At 38.8% G+C, this 27,367-nt stretch overlaps 2 protein-coding genes across 4 annotated transcripts in view; both read right to left on the bottom strand.

Annotated features, from left to right (window-relative positions):
- The window catches only part of POSTN (periostin), a 529,487-nt gene that overhangs the window by 149,992 nt on the left and 352,128 nt on the right, over nucleotides 1-27,367 (bottom strand). The window lies entirely within an intron of this gene.
- The window catches only part of TRPC4 (transient receptor potential cation channel subfamily C member 4), a 241,049-nt gene that overhangs the window by 52,943 nt on the left and 160,739 nt on the right, over nucleotides 1-27,367 (bottom strand). For all 3 annotated transcript variants that reach the window (XM_060194907.1, XM_060194906.1, XM_060194908.1), the window contains exon 4: nucleotides 9,814-10,150. In XM_060194907.1, coding sequence (XP_060050890.1) covers nucleotides 9,814-10,150 — 337 coding nt within the window. The remainder of the gene's footprint in view (nucleotides 1-9,813; nucleotides 10,151-27,367) is intronic.

Genomic DNA, 27,367 nt, shown 5'->3' with positions numbered 1-27,367 from the left:
TCAGTGTTATACTCAAAATGTCTCAGTGCTAAAATCCAAAAGACAAAGACAATTGTTCTCAAGTAACTTTCCAAAGAGCATTTACAGGGAATCATAACCACACTCTTCCTTTTAGGCCTTGTAAAGAAGTTTTTTTTGTTTATTTTTTCACCAGTGCACTGATAAGTTTTGGTTTATGGTGGCAGGGTGAGGATGGGACTAGGGGAGGTGACTTTATCTGGGATTTCTGAGCCTCAGGCATGAGTCTCTTTGCATAACCATCACTCTATCTACCCCTGCCCTGCTAAGAGGATTTACATAGACTTACTCAGGCATCCAATTTTGACATCCTTGAGGAAACACTCACGAAAGACATGTCTCTGATATCTGATTACTGTAAAAAATGGCGACTTATCCCTAGCACTGCAAAAACAGTATCATCTGTTTTCCATCTACACCATGCCTCCGCCTCGCGTGAGCTTAATGTGCAGCTTGACGATACGAGAATCTGGCATGGAGCCCAGCCAGTCTATCTTGGCGTTACTCTGATGGCACCCTGTCATTTCACGAACATCTCATAAAAACTGCAGCAAAGGTGGGCGCGAGGAATAACATCATTGCAAGACTGGCCAGCTCCTCATGGGGAGCGAGCGCTTCCACACTACGATCATCATCTCTGGCATTATGCTATTCCACTGCAGAATACTGTGCCCCAGTATGGTTCCGTAGCCCCCATGTCCACTTGGTCGATTCCAAATTATATTCCTCCATGAGGATAATTTCTGGAACCATCCGTTCCACCCCGGTTCCATGGCTGCCAGTTCTTAGCAACATCGCCCTGCCAGATATTCGTCGGGATGCGGCATCATCTAAGTTCATTTCCCATGTCTACGCTTGACTGGACCTGCCAATATACGCGGATATCTTTGCCCACCCTGTCCAACGCTTGACGTCTCGTCATCCAATCTGGTCCCCTACGCCTACATTGAACTTCTCTGTTCCTGGAAACAGAGTTGGCAGTCAGCTGAGGTAAAGAACAAACACCTCATCACAGACCCCTGCAAGCGTCAACCCGGCTTTGACCTAGCATGTTATGATTGGGCCCTCCTCAATCGCTATCGAACAGGCCATGGCCGGTGCGCTGCTATGTTCCATTGCTGGGGAGCCAGAGACGACCCGAACTGCCCCTGTGGCTACAGACAGACTATGACCCACATAGTCAACGACTGCCACCTCTCCAGATTCAAAGGAGGTCTCGAAACTTTACATCAGGCTCAACCTGATACTGTTGACTGGCTATGGAAGAAGGGCAAACGCTAGAAGAAGAAGAACTGAGGTCTGTATGATTTGCCAATTACTGGCCCTCTAGCCTGTACAGAAACGCAAACAAACAAAAACAAAAACAACAAAAAAATGCTGGAGAGATGTAGTCCAAAAGCCCTAAGGTCAGGGCAGTACAGTTTCTATACAAAGAAGACTGAGGGTGGTTTTTTATTCAATGATTAAGCAATCCGCCTATGTCAAGTAAAAGGACTGCAAGAAAATCCTTCAGAAAAACAGGAGATTCCAACCGGGAGAAATTGGCATCTTAATCCATGCTGGGCTATCTGCTCAAGCAATTTACTCACTCTTCTCTGCCTTGGTCTGCTTCTCATGGAATATAAACAAAGGGGCATAACAGTAGCTGATTTCATGCCATTTTATGAACTAACTTTCCTTCTTATGCTTGTTAGTGTTTAGACTCTAAAAAAGACCTACTCCTATTTACAAGAGCTGAGGGACCGGAAGATGTTAGTAGTAAATCTCTGGTTCAGGGAACTGTATGCAGTTTGGAAGCATTCAGAACACTCTGAAGTACACACACACTCTCCTCAAGAGAACCAAAGTCATACAGGACAGTGAGTGGCTAGAAATACAGATACTCAATAAGGAGAGAGCTGTGACCAGGATCTCAGTTAAGTAATGACAACAGTTAGCTTTTCCTATTATTCCCCTTTCTTGCAACTCAGGCATTGGGGAGAATACAAAGGGCCTGTATTCCTCCTCTAATTGCAAGAAAGTCTTAGAAATGAAGAATGGACCAAAGAAAGATAATTCCAGGTTCTTTGAACCACCTCAGATGTTTTTCTCTAGGTGATGTTAAGATTCAAGTTTCAAACTGAATTGGACTACTTTTTCATAACTCATACTAGACATATCATCAAAAGACCCAGTAATAATATTTGATATAGAGTAGTTGGAGAGAGAAAAGAGAAATTAACACAGGGCCAGGGAGATAGCGTAGTGCTTATGCAAAAGAATTTCTTTTCTGAAACTCAGAGATCCAGGTTTGAGTCTTAGCACTATAATATTCCAGGGCTGAGCAGTGCTGTGATTAAAACAAACAAATGATAAAGGAATCCAGTCCACTATGCTGAAATGCTAGTGGAGACTCCTCAATAATGCAGTTACATGAATATGAAACGTATAAAATGTGGCTTCTGAGATTGCTTCTCAATCTGATGTCTAAACACCTTGTGAATTTCTGAATCAGTTAACCAAGGAGAATTCACAATATAAAAATTTCATAAAGATTCACAATGATTTTGATTTTAGTCAGAAGTTCACACTTCAAGAAACAATGACTTAAAGGAACAGTGAATAGTTAAATATATGAAGAAGAAGACATCAACAATCCTTAAATCATTAAGGTTTTAACATCATTTTAACACTTAGAGAAAAAGTTAGAAATAGGCAATTAAGGAAGTACATATTTTCAAAGTGGGCCAAGATAGGATATTAGTTTGAGATTAAGATGTAGAATGTAGGCCTTTAAAATTCTGGATCATCTGATAACTTAAGGCCTAAATATAGTAATACAAAAATCAAGTAAATTTCTACTGATGCAATAGCATTATTAAGATTCCTATTAAAAATTTCCATGAAAACTAAGGCATGGGATGTTTAAGTAGCTGGGAAAACAATGAATAAATATGTTAAATCCAAATCTCTCAATTTGCCATCTCAATGAATAGTAGTAATTGCTCACTGTATGCTTTAGTGAATATAAATTTTTCACTATAAATTTTCATTCTTAACTATTTTTAAAAGTGTGTACAGAGAAAATGGTTATCTCTTGATGTTTTCCTGGAGACACATTACAGAAACAGGTATCAAAGAAAGACTTAAAATTTAATAAAGTTCTTGGGAAGCAAGGACATTTAATTTTAGGTTTTAGTAATTAGTCATGAACATAAAAAAAAATACCTCAAAGTTATATCAAAAGACTTACTTCTTTCCTCTCTCTCTCTCTCTCTCTCTCTCTCTCTCTCTCTCTCTCTCTCTCCCCTCCACCCCCTCTCCTGTTCATCCTCTCTGGATGCCACTGCTCAGAAAGACTGAGACAGAGAGGCTGAAAGAGTAAGGGGAAAGACATTTACCTAGCAAAGCAATACACTAGTCAAGTGATGTATTTTTCCAGCTTAATTTCTTTCTTTCTTTCCTGAAATAGGCTGTTTTTCAGTATAATACAGCTACATATATGTGTGTGTTTTAAGACTGGAGACAGGCAGTAGAGATACTAGTGATTGAGGGCAGTGATTAAGATGAGTTTATCTTATCAGGCATGCTATTTATAGTGAATCAAATCAAATACACATACACAGTGATATATTTAGTGAATAGTAAACAGGTTCCATTCAAGTTTGACTTGTGTAATTATCTAGGTTGATAAAAGAAGGCAGAACAAATAGGAAAGAAGTCTATGTATGGAGATGTGGGTTCCTGGACTATTACTGCCCCCCCCCCCCACACACACCCTGAAGAACTTTACTTCTCACTCTTCTAAGAATGACTGTTCTAGTTCTGGAGTATGAATCCATTATCTACTACTTGTTAGTTCTTGATCCTGTCCAAGCGATCAAATTACTATGATGATTTTCTGTCTGTGAAGTGACATACTAGCATCGATTACTAGGACTAGATAAAGTGAGTTTACTATGACATTCAGATGAGAGCTCAACATTTCAGTCACTTAACAAAGAACCTGACTCCTTAGTTTCTATCACCTTTATTGCTATTCTGAACTAAGAAGGAACACTTCACTCATTCCTCCAGTCTTTTGTTGTACCCTCACCCCCTCATCTGATATCTACTCATCTTTTCCTCTCTCTTTTCTGAAATCACCGGAACCATTTGTTATACACTCTCTCAAGGGAAGAATCACTTTGGGTGTGTCATATTTGTATTGCATTGTCATGACCTATACGATTTTTATTATATCTCCTACGGAGAAGACATGTAGAGATCTTCCAAAACTAAAACAAAGAAAATATTTACTTCACTTAAAAAAATAAAGTCCATTTCCCTTAAAAAAAAAAAAAAAAAAGCATTTACTCATCCATGGGACGTGCACAATGTACAATTTAAATCTGTGCAAATAATTTGCTGTTTGAGATTTTACTATGTTCATCTTGATCAATTTTGATACATTTAATGGTTTCGATAAAAATTTCCCAGACAGGCCAAAAACTGAAGCCTTTATAAAACACTGCAATGACACTCTGGCTTTCTTGAAAATTAAATACCACTGTATTTGAGTGTCTCTATTTTTTTTTTTTTCAGCTAATTTGTAAAGGAGGTTAGAGAGTGCCTACTAAGGGGGGGAAGAGGAAAAACTTGTCTTTTTATAATTGCAAAAATATCTTTTGGGACTGTTTGAAAAGATGGTTGATACAAGGTGAAGCAGAAAATAGTATTACTCAAAGCCACATAATCTTAATGCCTTTTAGACAAAAGATGAAGAATTGTTCAAAAGAAAAAAAAAAGTATATATGGGAGGCAAAGGTTTGTCTATACAAGTCGTGAGCCTTTCTAGATAGAACTGTAATTATTATTTTACATTTTCAGTATGGCTGGTCTTATTGAAACATTCAGGTTTGTTCAAAGCAACCTTTTAAAATATAAAATATAAAGTGAATAATGGAAATTAAATGTCAATTTTGTTGGAGAAAAAAATCTTAATGTGGGGGCCAGCTGGTAGTTCTCCTAGTAGAGTGCAAACATGGGTTGTAGGACCAGGGTTCAAGCCCAGGATTTCCACCTGCAGTGGAGAAGTTTCACCTCTCTATCTCTCCATAAATATATGAAAGTAGAAAAGTATCAGAAAGAAAGTAGAAAAATTGGCTGCAGACTGGGAGATATAGCATAATGATTATGCAAGGATGCTCATGCCTGTGGCTCCCAAGTCCTACAGTCAATCCCCTGCATCCACCATAAGACATAGCTGAGCAGTGAGTGCTCTGGGAGAAAAAAAAAAAAAATGGCTGTCAGGAATGGTGGAACCATGTAAGTACCAAGCTCCAGTGGTAATCCTGGTAGCAGAATAAAAAAAAAAGGAAAAGAAAAATTGTTAATGCTTTATAAACAACATGCATAATCTGGGTATTATGAACATTTGTAAATTTATGCCTAAGAATTCACTAGAAGTTATTTTGAACAGAGCTGAGATCTCTTCCTATGATATATCCTTCCCTTAATTCATTCTTGTCCTCATCTGCCTCAGCATATGTAGATTTAAAACCCATATAATTATGACCTATTCTTAGACACTGAAAATTCTCGTTACTGTAGTAGCCATTTTGCTTTCCTACTGGCAACAACTTATTTCCTGCTTTATTCACAGTCTCCTTAAACTCTGCTTTTATCAAAAATGTTTTCAATTTCATTATTTGTTTTCTAAGCTGGTAACATAAGCCTACATCTGGATATTCCATATGCATACTCACTTTTGGGGGGAGGGAATAAGCTATAATACAAAATCCACCTGGGTTTTTGGACAGGTCTGAAAAACTAGGAACCAAAACATTTTTAAAAATTTTTTTTCTATAAAATGAAAATATTGTTAAGACTATAGGATAAGAGGGGTACAATTTAACCCATATTTTTTCCAGAAACAGGTGACTTCTATTTGCTGCTATAACTTAGATGAATTCTCATGTTATCCAGATAACTTGCTATATTTAGCTTGCATGTAAATTTTATGTAAAAAGGGAATTTCATACATGAATATTCTATTCATCTCATATTGTTAGTATTATATATTAAGAATCATACATATTCTAAATGCATTAACAGTTTCAGGGACATAGCATTGTAGGACATAGGCCAAGAACCAGATCTCTGCAATCTGGTCACAGTTCTTTTGGTCAGTCATTCGGTTTTTCCAATAGACCTTTCCTACTGGACAGTTGAAAAGTAAGGTTTTGTTATCAGGATCACATTTTTCCTTAATGTAATTATTGTTTATCTCTAGTTAAAATAGATATCTCTAGTTAAAATGATAATATCAGAAATGTTATTGCCATCTACATGCCCCAAATCTACCTATTTATTGGGAGAATTTGAAATAGATTATTTACAGGTGGTCTTCTGTTGGTTAGAACTATATATTGGGAGTTGGGCGGTGGCGCAGCGGGTTAAGCGCACGTGGCGCAAAGCGCAAGGACCTGAATAAGGATCCGGGTTCAAGCCCCCCCGGCTCCCCACCTGCAGGGGAGTTGCTTCACAGGCAGTGAAGCAGTCTGCAAGTGTCTATCTTTCTCTCTCCCTCTCTGCCTTCCCCTCCTCTCTCCATTTTTCTCTGTCCTATCCAAAAAGGTGACATCTATAACAACAACAATAATAACTACAACAACAACAAAAAGAAAACAAGGGCAACAAAAAGGAAAATAAATAAATAAAAAATTTAAAAAAAGAACTATATATAGCTGGGGTCTGAGTGGTGGCACATTTGGAACCTGGCTCAAGCTCCCAGTCTCCACCTGCAGGGGGGAAGCTTCACGAATGGTGAAGCAGTGCTGCAGGTGTCTCTCTGTCTCTCCTGCCCTCTCAGTTTCTCTCTGTTTTATCAAATAAAGTAAATAAATAAAGTAAAAAAAAAAAAAGAACTGTATAATTCAAGAGGACTAAAATAACAAGTTTGATGCTGTGTATGATTTTTATCAATACACCCCTTTGCTTATATGCCAGGGTTCATACTGACAGCAAATACCCAGAAGATCTCTTAAGACTTTCTGATGAGAGAAAAGGAGGGCTGATGATCTTTGATATCACAAAGTGTGAAGGCAAATGGAATTTTGAAAATCATATTGCAAAAGATCAAGGTCCTATTACGCTTGGCTGTCTTTCAGTATATAGACTCTTTTTAAATGAACAGAATTTAAAATGTAATGTTTACCCACTGAATGATATAATATTCCCTTTCATTGCCCAAGAAAAGACTCTTACAGAAAGGAGGGAAATAGGGAGCCGGGTGGTGGCACACCTGGTTGAGCGCACATCTTACAGTGCTCAAGGACCTGGGTTGGAGTCCCTGGTCCCCACCTGGAAGGGGAAAGCTTTGTGAGTGGTGAAGCAGGTGTCTCTTCAGGTGTCTCTCTCTGTCTCTCTTCCTATCACCCCCTTCCCTTTCAATTTCTGGCTGGCTGTTTCTATCTAATAAATAAATAAAGATTAAAAAATTAAACCTTTAAAAAAAAAAGTAAAGAGGGAATTAGAAGATATACTAGGGAAAAAAGAAGAAAATCAAAACATACTCTCTGGAAACAATATTCCGCTAGCACTTGTTACACTGTGATTTTTCAAGAATGATTTAAAGTAAAAGGTACTTTTTGCCTTTGTTAAACTAGAATTTGGCATGTGATATGTAAGAGAACCACATACAAAATAAAAACATCTTTCATTGGTTCTCAAATTCTCATACCTTCTTTAAATCAAATTAAAAATGATGGCATTAGGGAGTCAGGCGGTAGAGCAGTGGGTTAAGCGCACGTGGCACAAAGGGCAAGGATCAGGAAAGGATCCCGGTTCAAGCCCCCAGCCCCCCACCTGTAGGGGAGTCACTTCACAAACAGTGAGGCAGGTCTGCTGGTGTCTATCTTTCTCTCCCCCTCTCTGTCTTCCCCTCCTTTCTCCATTTCTCTCTGTACTATTTAACAACGACAACATCAATAACAACAACAATAACTACAACAACAACAATAAAAAAAAACCACAAGGGCAACAAAAGGGAAAATAAATAAATAAATATCAAAACATAAATAAAAAATAAAAAATTATGGCTGTAATATAAATAAAGGAATGCTGAAGGGAAAATAAAACTCATAAAGCTTTGCAGGATGATGTTACCATGCATCAACCACAACAATGTAGGAGAAATCGTAGACTGTTTTGTAAAGATATAAATTCATTAAACATCAATTTTGTTAGTCAATCAAATGTTGAACTTTAATAGGAAGATGTTGAAAATAACATAAAAACCTTATTTGGCACTGAGTTGAATCACAAGATATCTGTATGTATATATATATGTATATATATTATACATTTAATGTATATGCATAAATTAAATATATATATTTAATATTGCTGGGATCTCTCAGTGTTGCTTTGGGTAAAGAGTTTGTAAAAAAAAAAATCAGTAAAATCTTTGGGTCACAATTTTGTTTTCCCCGGATAGACAGACAACACCACAGAGTCAAATGACCTTTTGGTGTCATTGTAGCACTTTCCATATGGTATGTCAGGGCTTAAACCAGGGCCACATGCATAATAAGACAGAAAGCTTACCCAGTGAGTTATCTTTTGATCCTCACAATAATTTTTAAAGGATTTATTTACTACACGACAGAATGAGAGAGGATAATGAGAAAGGACTAGAGTACAGCTTATCTCTGGCAAAAGGTGGCACTTAGCATTGAACCTGTGACTTCTGGGATGATCTTGGTATGCAAGCTAGTGCTCTCTGATGGTTGTTCATAACTAAATATTAAAAAACAAAGCTATAGATTATCTAAACTTCCTTCATATTTAAGAAAAACCATCCTTTATGCATTTCAGATTAATGAGAAAATACTTTAAAGTTCAGTTAAAGGTGCTTTTTCAGCAACATATGCAAAATATATCAACTGGTATCTCAATAAACTTATTGTCAGTTATTTAAAACTGAACAAAGCATGTACCCCAGACTCAAATATTGGCTTATTTTCTACCTTTTTCTCATTTTAATTTCTTTATGAGTTCAAACAGTTAAACTGGCCTTTCGAGAATGTGAATAATGAAATCTGTCACATATTTTCTAATTACTTAACAATAAGATGGCTATAATACCAGGGAGGTTTAAAATGATGAGCTAAATTGAGAAAATGTGACTTCCAAGGAAGCTACAGGAGGAAAGAGGAGAAAATAATTAAAATGTAAATTTTAACTATGGTTACAATAACAAGGAGAGAGAGAGAAAAAAAATCCAGGTTCTCACCAGTTACTTTAAGGTTTTCTACTTCACTATACTTTGCTAGAGAAACAGAGTATTCTATCCATGAAAAGAGCAGACATGGAAGGATGCCTTGTTTAATTTCCTACTATTTGGGTTTAACATGTAATTTTGAAGATAAAGGAATAGTTTTTTTTAAAGCTACTATTTGGAAAAAAAAACATTTATGCAGATGTCTATTAGCATCTTAACTATTAAGAAGGGAGTGCTTATATATGACCAATGAGTAATTTTGAAAGGCTCTGAAAGACAATGTATAAAGAAAGAGAGAATCATTAATGGAAGGCTAAATGCTGGAATTCTAGGGTGAATGGTAACATTTCATGGGCTGTCTTGGGGACTGGACCCACTGCAGCCTATATAATATTTGTTTATCTTTGAGGACTAAGTCTTAGCACAGTAAATAGTCAGAGTCTGTTTTAAACATTCCTGTGTCCCAAACTCTAACGAATGCTCTTTTCTGAGCAGCAGAAATCCATGGCAGCAACACATTTGGATTATATTTTCTATAGTAACACATTTACCCAGGACCCACGGTAATATCATCCACTCGACGATGGTTGGTGGTGGACCTTGCCTGTTCAAGTCTGACCTGTCGATGTGCTGAGAGGCAAGCAGCAGCAGGAACAAAAAAGTCAAATAGGAGGCTGTGTGGCAGATGAACTTGATAAATGGCTTTCTGATGAACAGTCCAAGTGGGCTTTTGGGAGCTATAAGGTAGCACACAGAGAAGACAGGAAAAAGAAGTCCTATTATGAAACATGTCACCATCTTCACTGCCCAATGTCTTCTCCTCCAGCCAGGGAACTCATCATACCAGCGAGAGGCCAGCAGCTGCTGACAGTTGGGCTGGGCAACAAACTGAAAGGGAAGGAAAAAAGTGTCAGAATTACATGGAATGGTTTCCATGTGCCAATGAGAAAGCAAGGTTACTATTATTATTATTTAGTGATTTAATAATGATTAACAAGATTGAAGGATGAGTGGTACAATTCCCACCACCAGAGTTCTATATCCCATCCCTTCCAGTGGAAGTTTCCCTATCCTATATGGGAGTATGGACCAAAGATCTTTCTGGGGTGCAGAAAGTGGAAGGTCTGGCTTCTATAACTGCTTCTATGCTGAACATGGACATTGGCAGGTCGATCCATGCCCTCAACCTGTTTCTATCTTTCCCTAGTGCGGTAAGACTCTGGGGTGGCAAGGTTCCAGGACACACATTGGTGAGGTCCCCTGCCGAGGGAAGTCAGGATGGTGTCATGGTAGCATCTGCAACTTGGTGGCTGAAAAGTGGTAAGATATAAAGCAGAACAGTTTAATAATCGGGAACCTAAAGGAACGAATAGAGCAGATGGAACTAAGGGTTCCATGGGAAGGAGCTAGGAAGTCTATTTTAGGTATATTTCAAGAGGCCCATGACTTTAGTAGTTTTTGTCTGAGCCCCATAGATAACAAAGCAAGGTTATCATTAAAGTTACAAGTTACATCTTAAATACTTTTATAGTTGACAAGGAAGGGAAAAAAAGGGAGGGAGGGATGGACAAGCAAACAGACAATGCAATGCATGTGACTTTCATGCTTTGTCATGAGAATCAGGAGTCCCAGGTTCAATCTCTGGCACCACCAGAAGATCAAGCTGAATATCTGGTATGTTTTTTTTTTTAAAAAAAAAAAACATGTTTTATGTCATTCTGTGACTAAACTCTGCTTACTGACAATAAAGTATACCCAAGGTATAGAACTATTTGATTAGCCAGAGGTGAAAGGTCAAAATGTTGTGGTTGCACCTCAGAAAATAAAAAATAGAGCTGGAGAATAAGAATACTCATAGAATATACTATACCTGAGTTCAGGCTTATAAAGAGACAGCACATAAAATAATTATGACACTCAAAAGATACATAATAAAAATCTTTGTTGTCACTATTTCTTGACTTAGTGATTATTTTCTTGTTATTTGATTTTTATTTTTGTTTGTACTTTTAATCCTTTAAGAAAAAGTCCTGTTTGTTGGATGGAAACAGAGAAATCAACAGGGAATGGGAGACAGGGAGAGAAAAGCAGAGAAATCTCCAGCACTGCTTCACCATATGTGAAACTTCCCCCTGCAGGTGGAGACTTTCCACTTGAATACCTTGCAGTTGCAGTTGGCGATGTGTGAGCTCCTTTGATAGACCATCTTCTGGTCCTTTAACACTTTCTATAAGAAATACTACTTGGGGAGTCGCACAGTAGTGCAGCGGGTTAAGCACTCGTGGCACAAAGTGCAAGGACCTGCGTAAGGATCCGGGTTTGAGCCCCGGCTCCCCACCTGCAGGGGAGTCGCTTCATAGGCGGTGAAGCAGGCCTGCAGGTGTCTCTCTTTCTCTCCCCCTCTCTGTCTTCCCCTCCTCTCTCAATTTCTCTTTGTTCTATCCAACAACAAATGACATCAACAACAACAATAATAACCACAACAAGGCTACAACAAGGGCAACAACAGTGGAAAAAATGGCCTCCAGGAGCAGTGGATTCATCATGGTACAGGCACTGAGCCCCAGCAATAACCCTGGAGGCAAAATAATAATAATAATAATGTCTGCATTCCATCTATAACACAATCCCAGAAAAAAAAAACACAATGATATCATGTTTGTGAAAAGGTTTGTATATAGTAACTAGTTATCCTTACATAAAGCATTTGCCCTTTTTCCACCATATTCAGCTTTGATGATTGGTAATCACAACGTACATGTATATGTGTTTTCCTTATTACTCAACCCATTAAAAGTAAATTCACTTTTCTGATGATCAAGTAGAATTTCTTTTTTAAAAACATTTATTTATTTATTCCCTTTTGTTGCCCTTGTTGTTTTATTGTTGTAGTTATTGTTGTTATTGATGTCATTGTTGGATAGGACAGAGAGAAATGGAGAGAGGAGGGGAAGACAGAGAGGGGGAGAGAAAGATAAGACACCTGCAGACCTGCTTCACCATTTGTGAAGCGACTCCCCTGCAGGTGGGGAGCCAGGCGCTGGAACTGGGATCCTCATGCAGGTCCTTGTGCTTTGTGCCATGTGTGCTTAACCCACTTTGCTACCACCCAGCCCCCATTAATATAAGACACCCCACCCTCCATATCATCTCTTCAGTTGTACTGACAATTAAACATCATAAATATTATAAAGAATCAGAAGTAGTTTTCTCATCCAGATGGAATGGTACAGGAACTCAGAACCTCCCAGTGGGATATTCAGATCTTCAGGAGTCAAGAAAGAGAGAAGTCAACACAAGGTACAAAAGAGGGAAGATGTGCTTCCTGGAACCAGCAGACTGTGTTACCATGCACAATGACCTGGTTCAAACCCCTGGTCCCCACCTGCGGCGGGGATGAAGTAATACTGCAGGTGTCTTTTTTCTCTCCCTCTCTATTCTTCCCCTTTAATTTCTATGTCTCTATCAAAAATAAAAGAAAAAATATAGTGTGTTTGAGACATCCCCAATGGGCAGATTAGACTCAAGTAGAAGCATCAATTCCTTGTAAGGAATTCAAAAATTCTTTAAGTGTGAATCATTGACTTACCCCCGAATCAAACTTAGATTTTTCATACAACATAGAGGCCCTATCATAGAACTTTACTCTTCCCCAATATTTTCCATTTTCCTTCTTTAGTTCTTAGCCTGAATGAATCTCTGTTAGGCAAGATTTCACCTTTACTTTCTCTTAAGGTGACAAGTACAACCCTTAAGTACACAGAGAGGGTCTTTAGAATCACAAACTGAAAGTTGTTTGAGAGTAAAACAAAAGACAGATAGCTAATTAACAAACAATTCAACAGTTGGGGTGTCAGTCATATAGACTAGACCCAGTCTCTGGTGAAAACAGAACATCAAAAGATAAGATATGGGAGTCTGGCGGTAGCGCAGCAGGTTAAGTGCACATGGCGCAAAGCGCAAGGACCGGTGTGAGGATCCCGTTTGAGCCCCCGGTTTGAGCCCCCGGCTCCCCACCTGCAGGGCAGTCTCTTCACAGGCAGTGAAGCAGGTGTCTGTCTTTCTCTCCCTCTCTCTGTCTTCCCCTCCTCTCTCCATTTCTCTGTCCTATCTAACAATGATGACATCAACAGCAATAATAACTACAACAACAATAAAAATAAGGGCTTCAAAAAAGAAATAAAAAATATTAAAAAAATAAAAATAATAAAAAATAAAACATAAGACATGCACAAAATATATAACACATTGAATTAATTTTGTAATTATGGACTTAAGTAAATACAGATTAAGCGACATTTCTCAAAACTAAGATGAGAAAGGTGTCTTCTTTACTTTTTTCTTTTTTCACCACCACGTTTATTGCTGTGACTCAGTGCTCACACTATGAATCCACTACTCCCAGCAGCCCCTTTTTTCCCTTTTTTCTATTTTGATAGGACAGAGAAAAACTGAGAGCAAAGCAGAAAGTGGAGAGGGAGAGAGAAAGATAGACACTTGCAGGCCTGCTTAACTGCTCATAAAGTGCACCCCCTGTAGGTGGGGAACAGAGGCCTTGTTGGGAACATGTGTGAGCCTGATAGAGCTTAGGGAGAACCCCCCCATCTTTGGATGGAGGTCTGAGAAGATAACCTCTTGGTAAGTCTCTCTCAACCGAGGTGAGCATAAGGGGGGAAACTCAGACTTGGTTCTTTCCTTCTTGACTCTCAGGCCCACAGATACCCCAGTACTTCCCTCCATTAACTGCAGGCCACATGGCTGCAGATTCACTTATTCAAAGTCACCTTCTGATCACAGAAGAACACACCTTATCACACACTTCATCACACACCTCAGAGCCCAGACAGGAGAAATTCCAAACTATATGGCCTTTTGATATCCATCTTCTCTCTGTCTCACCCTATGGGTTTAACCCCTATGCTTCTCTCAAATACCTTTGGATAATTAAGTTGCTTGTGTTATGGAAAATAACTGTCTTGTATCTCATCAATTCCTGTCATACCAACCCCCTACCTTAGGGGCATGCTGACTGTTAAGAAACCTGTAATTTCTGTCATATTGCAACAATAATTACCTCCATTGCTTTTCTATTTAACTCATGTCCACTTTGCCAATAAACGGACTCTAGGATTCTGGGACTCTAAGGACTCAGATTCTAGATTCACGCTAAGAGTCCCCTGGTGTCTTTTACTTCGTGTCACCCCTGTCGTTAGCGAGAAAGAACCAGCCCGTTACCTTTCCCCTGGAGGACACCCTGACGGAGAAGGAGGAAGACACCCCGAAAAGGCCTGAACCCAGGTTTAAGCCCACAGTTCAGTGTGCATTCTACTGGGTAAGCCAACAGCCCCTTCATGCTGTATAAATAATAAAGTCAAATTTTCTTTAAAAAATTTTAATATGTATTTATTTTCCCTTTTGTTGCCCTTGTTGTTTAACATTGTTGTGCTTATTGATGTCATTATTGGATAGGACAGAGAGAAGTGGAGAGAGGAGGGGAAGACAGAGAGGAGGAGAGAAAGACAAACACCTGCAGGCCTGCTTCACCGCCTACGAAGTGACTCTCCTGCAGGTGGGGAGCCGGGGGCTCAAACCGGGATCCTTAAGCAGGTCCTTGTGCTTTGTGCCACGTGCGCTTAACCCGCTATGCCACTGCCCGACTCCCTAAAGTCAAATTTTCTAATCCAAAGAATGACTTTTCTGACATTTCTGTTTATTTTGGTTAAAGTTAAGTATTTGAAAGTCAAACTAGAGTGTTTGTGCTGATATAATTATAGAATGCTGACACACAGTGATAACAGATCTTTAACAGACATATTCTTCTTAAAGGTCCTCCCCCACCCCCAGCCATAATCTTTCACATTAGTACGAAAATAACTAGTCTTCTTACTACTACTAGTAGTAGTACTGCTGCTGCTGCTAGAGTTATCACTGTGACTTGGTGCATACACCAAATCCACCACTCTTCATGGCCATTTTTTAAAATCTTTTTTGTAGAGATAGAGATAGATAAATGGAGGCTGACCCGCATCACTGCTTCACTACTTTTGAAGTTTCCCCTTGCAGTCGAGGAGCAGGGGCTTGAACCTGGACCCTTTTTTATAGTAATGTGTGCATTCTACCCAGTATACACTCCCAGATCTCTTCTTCAGAATTTTATATACAAACCAGTATCTACCATTTTCTATTTTTCATTTAGACACCACTTCCCCCCAAATGTATTCATTTCCCACAGAATGAAAGTCTTTATAGTATGATCTTAGTAGAAGGGTATTTAAACAGTCTATGCAAGATAATATGGGGCAGGTACTACAATCCCATTAATCCATACAAACACAAGAAATAGATTAAGGACAAAGTATGAACAACACAACTCATGGACAGAAAGAATGAAAAGGATGTTATGTGCTTTGTTAAACATGGTATAGGCAAGGTCTAGGACTGTTAACAATGTCCTTCCTGGACAAAACCAAATTAGAGCTTGGGTCACCTCAGGACACTTGTGTGAGCAACGTCATTGGAATCATTTAACATTTGCTTGGATAATTATTTCTGATTCCTAATACACTCACATAGACTGTGCTAAATTAGCTGGAAGAAGCAAACCATTTAATCCATGTAGAACACCTGCCATTGCCTAGCAATAGGTCAATCTTCATTTTTTATTAGTGTGTTGCTTATTTGTTTGTTTCTGTCATGGGTGTCACTTCTCTGGGCTGACTTTTTTTCAGACAGAGATAGAGAGACAAAGACAAATAGTTATATAGGTAGGTAGGTAGGCAGATGGAAAGACACCATCATATCAAAGCTTCTCCCCAGTGTGGTGGAGCTGTCCTTGAACTTGAATTCTGTTCAAGGCAAAGCAGATACCCTCCCAGGTAGACTAGTTCTCTGGCCTTAATGCTATTTTAAATGATATTTATTTTTTTACTTGTTGAGAGAAAGAGAGTGAGGCCATAGCACTCTTCCATTCTAGCATATGTGTGCCACGGACAGAGCCTGGGATTTCAGGCATGCAGATTTTGCAAGGCATGCATACCACCACTGAGCTATTTCCCTGGCTAACTAGGTATTTCTCTTTTTGGGGGAAAATTTTTGTATTATCTTTATTTATTTGAAAGAGATAGTCAGAAATCGAGAGGGAAGGGGGTGATAGAGAGGCAGACACACCCGTGACACTGCTTCACCACTTGCAAAACTTTCCCCCCTGCAGGTAAGGACTGGGCAGGGGGCAATTTCCTTAAAATACATATTTCTTTGCTAATTGAAAAATATACACCTGTGCTGAGTAAATGAATAGTGAATACAATTTTATATTAAACACAGACATAGTGAGTTGTATATACTGGTAAGGGATAGACACAGGACTGTATGCATGAATGTGTGTAGTATATAAACTTCCCCAAATGTGGAAATGATATGACAGTAAATATGTTCTATTCATAGAATTGAAGTAACCCAAAATAGTACTAATAATTACTATAGGGGGTCGGGCGGTAGCACAGTGGGTTAAACACACGTGGCACAAAGTGCAAGGACCAGCGTAAGGATCCTGGTTTGAGCATCTGGCTCCCCACCTACAGGGGAGTTGCTTCACAGGTGGCGAAGAAGGTCTGCAGGTAGTCTGTCTTTCTCTTCCCCCTCTCTGTTTTACCCTCCTCTCTCGATTTCTCCCTGTCCTTTCCAACAACGAACATCATCAACAACAATAATAACCACAAGGCTACAACAACAAGGGCAACAAAAGGGGAAAAATAATTATTATGCATCTAAATCTGTACACAGTGGTTTTACATCCTCTTTCTGCTCCAACTTTTCTCTAGATGCCTATACCAGCATTTCTCCAAGTGTATTTATTTTCCATGAAAGAAAGTGCTTAGGAGTTAAAATAGCTATTAAGTTAAGGATTAAGAGAACAAAACTTTGGGCCTGCAAAATAGTTCACTCAGTGCACTGTTTTGTCATACACTTGGCCCAGATTCCTGCACAGAAGGAAACCTTAGTACTGTGGCCTCTCACTTTTTTGACCTGAAAAAAAAATAATAAAAGGTCAGCCCAGAGTGGTGTAGTCCTGGAGGAGGAGGAAGGGAGGAACGGAGGGAGGGAGGGAGGAAGAGAGAGAGAGAGAGAGAAAGAGAGAGATTATGTAATGTGAGTTCAAACTGACAGGGATGCAGAAGTTATACAGGATCCTGTGCTAAGAGTATGAATAGACATGGGCTCTAGGTCAGATAGATGGAGTCTACAATATTTATAAACTTTTCCCATATTTGAGAGCTACTCTCTGCCCTGATCCAGCTTTCTAGTCCTATCATCAGTTCTGACACCATCTTCCCAGACAATACTTTTATTCCACCTGTATAATAGCTGAATGGCCCAGGCAAAAATTAGTAAATTCACAGGCCCTTTGGAATTTACTTAAAATAGACTTTCTAGCTTCTTCCAACATGAAGATCCCAAATCTCATCTGCTCTATTCTTACTTTTAAGTTCTTGACTATAAAACATTTTTTTCCTCTTTATATCTTAATGCTTTTCAGCCATCAAGTTGCTGATGCTACCATGATGCCAACCTGACTTCCCTAGACAGGGGGACCTTACCAATATATCCTGGACCCCCACCTCTCCAGAGCCCTGCCCCAACAGGGAAAGACAGAAGCAGGCTAGGGGTATGGACTGGACTGACCTGTCAGTGCCCATGTCCAGTGGAGAAGCAATTATAGAAGCCAGACCTTCCACCTTCTGCACCCCAAAATGACCCTGGGTCCATACTCCCAGAGGGATAAAGAATAGGAAATGTCATTTCATATGCAGGTGGATCCTAGTTATTGTCTTGGGAGATGATGTCATAGCTGGTAAAAGGACCAGGAAGCTGGATCAGGGAAGAGAGTAGCTCTGAAATATGAGAAAGGGGTGTACATATTGTTGACTGTAAACCCCATCGATTTGATCTGATCTGGGGCCCATATTTAGCTTAGGAGCCTATGTGACCTCTGCATCCCTGTGGATCTGAGCTCACATTCTGTGGTCATGAGTAGGAATGTTCCAAGCTGCCCCAATTTCAGAACTCATCTTCCTCATTTGGAAGACAGAGTATGTTGTCCAGCCTCCCTTCGAAGGATGGAACATTCTCTACCGTTGTTGATCCATGTTGAGGGCAAGGTCCTATGGGGGCTCACAAAGGGGTCTATTGTGTTGTTCCTGATAGAGATGACCAGAAACAATGGAGACAGATATCTCCATGAGAGGTCTAGGCCCATCATGTCTGGGAATGTCAGGACTCCCTGACTAGGGCCCCAGCTGATGGAGTGGCCTGATAGTGACCATAGAGTCACTATTTAAAGTATGCCAGTCTCTTGCCCTTATTCAGCTTTTGCAGTCCTTATCTTGATAAGGTTAGCTTTGGAGTGACTGAGGGAAGTGTAATAGGAAGTAGGTGACGAGGGTATCTAGGTCTAAATAAACACTATTTCATTAGGAATGTTATGGTGTCTTTTCAGGTGTTTCTCCTTGCTTGCTGCATATATTGACTGACTGCAGACTATTGTGCACTTTTGCTTTAAGGTATATATTTTGCCCTAATTTATGGATACTTGTGAACGCATGCCCTATCTCATGGGGCCTGGTCTATAGGTAGGTTTTTGGACTTTACTAGGAAGTGAACCGCCGAAACAGAATTAGAGAATCCTATGAAAGGAACCCGAGTAATGAGACTGAAGGGTTGACATTCCATGCCTGATGTCTCTGGACACAGTCTGAAGTGAAGCATGCTGAGGTGATACTCGTTGCATTGATTAGGTTGGGATCAGCAGATGCAATGGATGCTTTGGATCGACCTTCCCGTGGTGCATCCCGTGAGTGCCCATTCATTGGGGAAACTGACGATCCTCCCTAGCTGACTAAATCCACATGGATCCCAGTCACTTTCAAAGCCAGCAACAAGCAGCTCCTGACAGCTTTACATCAGGCTCAACCTGACGCTGTTGACTGGCTACTGAAGAAGGGCAAACGCTAGAAGAAGAAGCAGATGCAATATCATTTGGTATGAACTGAGAGAAGCTGGGCGGGCAGGGGGTGAGGGTAGGATGGGATGGCACATAGACTTTTGGTGGTGGGAATGGTGTTTATGTACACGCCTATTAACTTGTAGTCATATAAATCACTAATTAATATGAGAGGGGAAAACTTGATTGAATGTCTCAAACTTTTTAATGCACAGACCACAGACTGGGTCTTGGAAAAGTTGACTCTCCTGAAAGCTTAGACCAGGGAGAACAGAAGCAACCAGTGGCATTACTCTATAAGACAGCTATATACAAATAATGTCAAAAGACATAAATTATAGTGATGTTGTGTATGATACAGCAAATCCTAACAAAGGGATTTTCAAAGTTAACCCAATTGCCAAATAATTTCATTATAGCAATAACTATCTATTATCTTCTTAAACCTGAAGACATCAGGAACCTCCTGCTTCCTCCTTAGAGCCTTTATTTTCCCCAGTCCTGGAACCTTTAGGGTGGGGCTCACTATCCTGTATGCTTCTCTGAATTCATAGATTTTTCTTTTTAATTTCATTCTCTCCTTTCTCACAATTCTCCCTCCTTGTATTAATAAGAATATATACCTGAAAGCAGAAGTACACTAGAGTTTGCAGTGAGTACCTTCCTAACACTTCCTCTCCACTATTCCAAGCTTTGGGTCCATGATTGCTCAACAATTTGTTTGGCTTCGTATGTTAACTCTCTTTTCAGTCACCAGGTTCCAGATTTCATCAGGATGCCGGACAGGCTTCCCTGGACTGAAGACCCCACCAATGTGTCCTGGAGCTCAGCTTCCCCAGAGACCCACCCTACTAGGGAAAGAGAGGCAGACTGGGAGTATGGACCAACCAGTCAACGCCCATGTTCAGCGGGGAAGCAATTACAGAAGCCAGACCTTCTACCTTCTGCAACCCACAATGACCCTGGGTCCATGCTCCCAGAGGGATAGAGAATGGGAAAGCTATCATGGGAGGGGGTGGGTTATGGAGATTGGGTGGTGGGAATTGTGTGGAGTTGTACCCCTCCTACCCTATGGTTTTGTTAATTAATCCTTTCTTAAATAAAAAAATAAATAAAAATAAATAAAAAAATTTAAAAAGAATGCTTTATTCCCAACCCCTCTGGAGGACATCCTTAGAAGGAAGCTACCCCAACTCTTTGATGCTTGCCTTAGATCTGTTCCAACAGGACACTCTACACATAGGCCAGTGCACTACCTACAACATGTTGAGGTTACAGTTCCTGCTTCCTCTGCTCCTCATTCTACTGCTCTGTGAGTCACAGGAACTACCACCTCCCACACTATTTTAGGACTCGGGGAGGTGGGCTGCCCTTCCAGGTACACAGTATTACCACTCTTCTCCCTATAATTGTGGCCAATTCAGAGCACAGCGATTGCTATCACATTCAAATTCACATTTAAAAAGCTTTATAGACATTCAAATTCACATTTGTGCCATGCATTTATAAAAGATACTTAAGAAAAAAAAAGAGCTTCCTATTCTTCTTTCAATAACCTTTAAAAGAGTTTAAAATCCTGAACTCATGGTTATTTATAAAATCATTGAGTCATGCAATTCCAAATGATAAAGAAACTGTGAAGACTACTGACTCTATTCTCATTTTCACAAAAAAAGTTTTGTATTTCACTAGCTAAAGAATTTACAACCAAAGTTCTTTTTATCCATAACCTCATATTTATCATTTATCATATTCATTTTTATTATCTTAATTTACTGGATAGAGACAGTCAGAAATTGGGGGGGGTTAGAGATGGAAAGAGACAGAGAGACTCCTGCAGCCCTGCTTCACCAGTTGTAAAGCTTTCCCCCTGCAGGTGGGGACTGGGGGCTTGAACCTGGGTTCTTGCACATTGGAACATCTGTGCTCAAACAGGTGAGCCACCACCTGCCTCCTTATCCATATTCTCTATAAGAGTAAACTTTAAATGCCAGGGACAAACAACCTGTATTATTTAACATCACTAAATCCAAGAGTCACATGAAAGTTTCACTTGGTTATTGGCTAATTATAAATAGAGTTGAGATTTGGGGGTTGATTATATCAGTGATTTACATAAGGGCAATCCAATTTTTGCTTAATAAGAGGATCACAGATTCATAAACACATCAATTTCCTTTGGGGCTGTTTATTTCTTAGTAATTCCAAAATAATCTGCACCCTCTGGTTATTTTCTTTTCTGCCCAGAAATATTTTTCAGCAACTCATTTTGTAATATTAATAGCAAAGTTGAAGGATTATTTGTAGGCAAAAAAAAAAAAGCTTCAGGAAATTATTTTGTTGACAACTAAAAAGACTTTCCTCTAAGTTAGCCCCTAACTTCCTGTATAGGTGCCAATTGCTTTGAACTGCCTGTACCTCTCTCTCCCTGCTTCCAAGAGATAGGTGACATTGTATTCCTAATTTAAACAACTTTTCTGGTTTCCTAGAGCACATTTATACTGCATAGCTAATTGGACTCTCCTTGCTTCATTAACCACAGTATCATATTCACATGATTCCCCCAAGTCAATTAAATCAACAGTATTTGACGTCAGCCATTGATCAGCTAAGTGAGGAAGAGGACCGACATCAGTAAGAGCCAGACAAATTTATGTTTGGGGAGTTCAAAAGACATTAAGCTTAACTCATAAGTGGGTAGCATGAAAACTTAAGGAGTGTACCTAAGCCCCACTCTCACTGCTTTAATAGGTTAAAGGTGAAACCCTAAAATTTGCATTTAATAACAGATGACCAGATGTCCTTAATGCTGCTTTATAGAAAAAAGAATTTTTTTTGAATAATGCTAGACAGTTTTTCCAGTTTTTACAATTTTTCTTTCTTTCTCCTTATTTATGGCCAGTCTTCTTACAGAGGGTATGAACAGGAAAATTTAATCGAGTATTTGAAGAAACTTTGAAGGAAGTTACACAAAAATCACAAACACAAAACTATCAGGAGTAATCTTCACCAAGTCTACAACCTGCAGCAGAACTGAACACAGAACAATGACAAGCAAGGGCGAAGAGCTCATTAATTCACCGTATAAATATGGATGACAGACTGGTTATAATCACAACGTGAAACAGACAAGGACACACAGAACAGTTGACATGAATATATATAATATATATATGTACATACTTGTATTATATGTACAGATATATAATGTTTGTACAGATTCAGAAGCTGTAAACCTTGAAAATAGCACACTAGCATTTCAATCCTGGATCTGCTCTCTCATGACTACATGAATTCCAACAAATTAATAAATTCTCATTTTCCTGATTGGTAAAATGGGGGTAACAAAAATACTTAGCTTATGTGGTTATTATAAAATTAACCGAATTAACACAAAAAAGTGTAATAGTTCATGGACCATAGTTTATGTCCTATAAATTATACACATCCCCACTGTTTCAAGTGCATACATACCTTTACATACAAAAAGATATTTGTGTATGTGTTTTCATAAGTATATGTTATTAACATATTAACTTATGGTTTTATACACACACATAAATATCCACTTGTGGTACATTATAGAATATTGTAGTTATGCCAATTTATACATACATTTACATAATTGTATAATCTGATTTTAGTTGCAATAATGTCAGAAAATATAGGAATTGGGGCCAGGTGGTAGTGCATCTGGTTAAGAGCTCACATTACAGTACACAAGGACCCAGGTTCCAGCCCCTGATCCCAACCTTCAGGGGAAAGCTTCACAAGTGGTGAAGCAGGTCTGCAGATGTCTCTCTGTCTCTCTGTCTCCTCCTCCCTTCTCAATTTCGCTCTGTCTCTATCCAATAATAAATAAATAAATAGACTGAAAAAAGAAAATGGGAGAATAAAGATTTCTAGAAAGAATGTACATTCAGAAGATAGTAATAAAAACTATAATAATTATAAAAAATAAAGGACTACTAATACAGCATTTGAACATTTTGTCAGTCTTGTTTAAATGTGAGAAAACATTAATGAGAATTTAATCCTATATGAGAAGACAGTGCCTAAAATAGTTGAGATAAGTCAAGGAAGCAGATAAATTTTTAAATCTGACCTCTACATACTATACTGGTCAGTGTAACCCTAGCCTTGTCAAGTTCACTAAATCATCTGATTATTTTACTTAGACATGTGTGCCAAACTTGGGTTTGCAGATTCATATTCAAACAATAGCTCAAAACATATTACTAGGGCATCAGTTCTGGTGTCTTTATAATCAGAAGGGAGGATGGTAACTAAATTCCATCTGATGGTGTTGGTGAGGCGGAGGCAGGATTAAACATCTTAAATCATTTCTGGGCCTAAATTCAAGATTGGTTTGGCAACAGAGCTGGGATAGTGAGTGGGCAGTAATGGGAAGTCGAAATGCAGAGGCATAGGAAATAAGGTGGGAGGTGATAAGCCCAACATTGAATGCATTACACTATTGAACTTGGCAGAAAAACAGAACCCAATTTAGGTAGTGGGAAGGTAGAGTCAATAGATACTGTTAGTTCTCCGGAAATCACGAAGGTCAACAGATGGTACATTCTCTACATCCATTCGCCAATATCACTTTTTAGGGAATATATAAAGGACTGCTTTTTATTACTGTAAAAATAGAAAATGCCAGTAATTTCTAGGTGACTACTATACTCTTTCTTTATAATGAACATAGATATATGGGGTGGGGTGGGGAGCACAGTGGTGGATGTAGTGTGCAATTAAACAGAGAGAAATTGAGGGGGGGGGACACCTGTAGCCCTGCTTCACCACTTGCAAAGCTTTCCCCCTGCAAATGGGTACCAGTGGCTTGAACCCAGGTACTTGCACACTGTAGTGTATTAATTCAACTGCCCCCCCAATTCTGCTTTTAAATATTCTTAAGGTAAGAATACAGAAAGCAAAAGAGACACAGTGAGAATGGATGTCAGTTGTTTCAATGTGAGGAAAGGATGTGTTTATTCTTCCCTGTTCTATCCTTTTCATATACTACCAAGACCAACTATTTCTGTGAAAAATTAAATTATATAAGAGCCTATAAAACTGGAAATCAGGGCCAGGCAGTGGTGCACCTGGTTAAGGACTCACATTCTAGTGCACAAGGACCCAGGTTCAAGCTCCTGGTCCCCACCTACAGGGGGCTAACTTCATGAGTGGTGATGAAGGCGTCTCTCTCTCTCTCCCTCTCTATTTCCTCCTCCCCTCTCAATTTTTTCTGTCTCTATCCAATAATAAATATATAAGAATTTATTTTATTTTTTTATTTTAAAATTTTTTATTTATAAAAAGGAAATGTTGACAAAACCATAGGATAAGAATAAATAAAATTTTAAAAATTCTTTAAAAATGGACTCAAAAATAAAAATAAAAATGGAGATCTTTTTTTTTTTTTAAATCAGAGCACTGTTAAGCTCTGGCTTATGGGGAACTGAACCTGGGACTTTGAAGCCTCAAGAATGAGAATCTCTTTGCATCACCATTATGTTTTCTACCCCCACCCACTGGAGATCAATTTTATATATTATTTCAAGATCAAAAGTTGATGTCCTAGAACAGAGTTTTTCTCCTACCTTGCCAAATAATACATGCAAATAGTTAAGTAAGGAGAAATCTTTATTTTTTAAAAAATAATAAGTTTTTAGCTCTAGTCTCAAGGTTAAGAATGAGACCATTTTCTTTTATCTTCTCTAACACTCTGCTCCTTCTGCTGAATTAACTCTTTCTGTCTTCCTGATAACAGCTCTTCAGACGTGGCTAACACTTTTCCTGGTCTAAAAAAGTAAGACTCTGGGGCGGACAGGCAGTAGCGCAGCGGGTTAGGTGCAAGGACCAGCATGAGGATCCTGGGTCAAGCCCCTGCTACCCACCTGCAGTGGGAGTTTGCTTCACAATAGATGAAGCAGGTCTGCAGGTATCTCTCTTTGTCTCCCATTCTCTATCTTCCCCTCCTCTCTCCATTTCTCTCTGTCTTATCTTGGATAAGATGACATCAATAACAATAATAATAATAACCACAATAAGGGCAACAAAAGGGGAAAAATAGCCTCTAGAAGCAGTGGGTTCGTGGTGCCAGCCCCAGCAATAACCCTTGAGGCAAAAGAAAATAAAAAACATTAAAAGGTAGCTTTAATTTAAATAACAAGTAAGACTGTTGTAACTTACCTATTTTTTAAGATAGGAATGAACTTAGCTGTTTTATGAAAGTGGAGAGGATAGTTAATGAGCTTTCCCCAGTTAGTGCTTTCTGCTCCAACCTGCATGGCAGCAGCGTGAGGGCATTGAAACATGTAAAAGAATCACGAGGAAAAAAGTTTCATAAAACGGTCAGTCTCTGATATCACTTTCCAGAAGCAGAAAGGGTAAGGAATGATGTCTATTTAAAAAAAAAAAAAGTGAGGTTGTATTTTGGTATTATTTTAAATTCTTTCACCATTAACTCTTACCTACTTCCCACTAGTGGTGTCTGTTTTCTGCAGTATGTTTCTTCTGCAGTGGTTTGTTTGCTCAGCACCTTCAGCTCTACCTCTAAACTAGGTCTATAGTTTCTATCAGGGCCTAATAAATAACAGTATACCCTCTTTTGAAAAACACCAAGCTATATTATGTTCTAAGAACAATTTTCAGGGTTTCCACCCGTCCTGGGTATTAGTGTTGCTTTTTTTTTTTTTAATCCTGTTATGTGTGTCTTCATGGTATCTTCCCGTGTTAATGTACTCAGTATGTAAAGACAGATTCCTAGGCTTATGTGAAGCAAAGAAGGATTAATCTATTGTATAAGAGGAAGTTAATCATTGGGAACTAGGACCTGCTTCCCTCAGAAGGCATTCAACTTGCAATCTGAATCATCTGAGTATAAGTTAAGTGGGGTCTATTCTAAACCAAGCCACCATTTTTCCTGGTGAGTATTGAAAGTGTGTATATATTAATTACGTGACTGATCTTTGAAGTTCAACTAAAATTCGTCTTCTCATTGTGCTAGTTTCTGAGAGCTTTTTAAAAATGTGATGTAAGAAAAATAAAAAGAAATGTCCTCACAGTTCTAGAGATTTGAACTCCAAAATCAAAGTGCCAATATTCTGTACCTTGAGTGCTGACTGTGATGGACTTCATTATACTAACTATTTTTCTAACTCCACTATGATTCTGTTGTCATATAGTACTCCTGTGTAGCTTACTTCACCTTTCCACTTTATAGAAAGATGTCATCATACTCTGATATTATTCAATTTAGTTAATTCAATCTGCAATGACTCTTTCCAGATTAGGTCAAATTCTGAACTACTAGAGTTTAAAACTGAAAATATCTTTTTCAGAGACACAATTTCTAATTAATCAGTTTGTAGTGGCTGAATATAGTTTTTGCTTCTATAGTTTATATAAAATGAATATTTCAAATACTATAAATGCATTTCAAGTCTATAATTTAAAAAATCGGTAACTTCGGCAGGGGAGATAGCATAATGTCTGTGCAAAGAGACTCTCCTGCCTGAGGGTCCAAAGTCCTTGGTTCAATCCCCCGAACCACCATAAACCAAAGCTGAGCATAGCTCTGGTGGCAAAAAAAAAAAAAAAATAGATAACTCCATTTTATAGTATATATATTTTTTGTCTTTGCTAGGGTTTCACTGGAGCTGACTTTTTCAGAGAAATAAATGACAGGCAGGCAAGCAGGCACATAGATATTCAAAAAGAAATTATAGCACTCAAGCTTCCTCCAATGTAGTCAGGGTCAGGATCAAACCCGGTCCTGTGCTCCTGTGCATGGCATGATCCCCATTATCCAAGTGAGCTGTTTTACTAGTCCCACAGTGTTCTTTTTAGATGTGTCTGCTGGCTCATGTATGCTAGCAAGTAGTGTTCTGGATGGACTTAGATTTTATCATTTACATTGTAGCTTTAGCTACTACAGTGGTATTTATGGTCTTAGATTACTGTCTTCCTGTTCACATTCAATTTTCCTCCCTTTCTTAACTCTTCTAGTTTTTTAGTCTCAAAAATTACTGCAAGAATAGATGATGTGCTGAGTAAGAAAGTAAAAAGGAAATTAAGTTGGGGGCTGAGCTGTGGCATGC

This window comes from Erinaceus europaeus, chromosome 7 (genome assembly GCF_950295315.1).
Source record: "Erinaceus europaeus chromosome 7, mEriEur2.1, whole genome shotgun sequence".
NCBI lineage: Eukaryota > Metazoa > Chordata > Mammalia > Eulipotyphla > Erinaceidae > Erinaceus > Erinaceus europaeus.
This window is presented reverse-complemented; position numbering and strand designations above follow the sequence as displayed.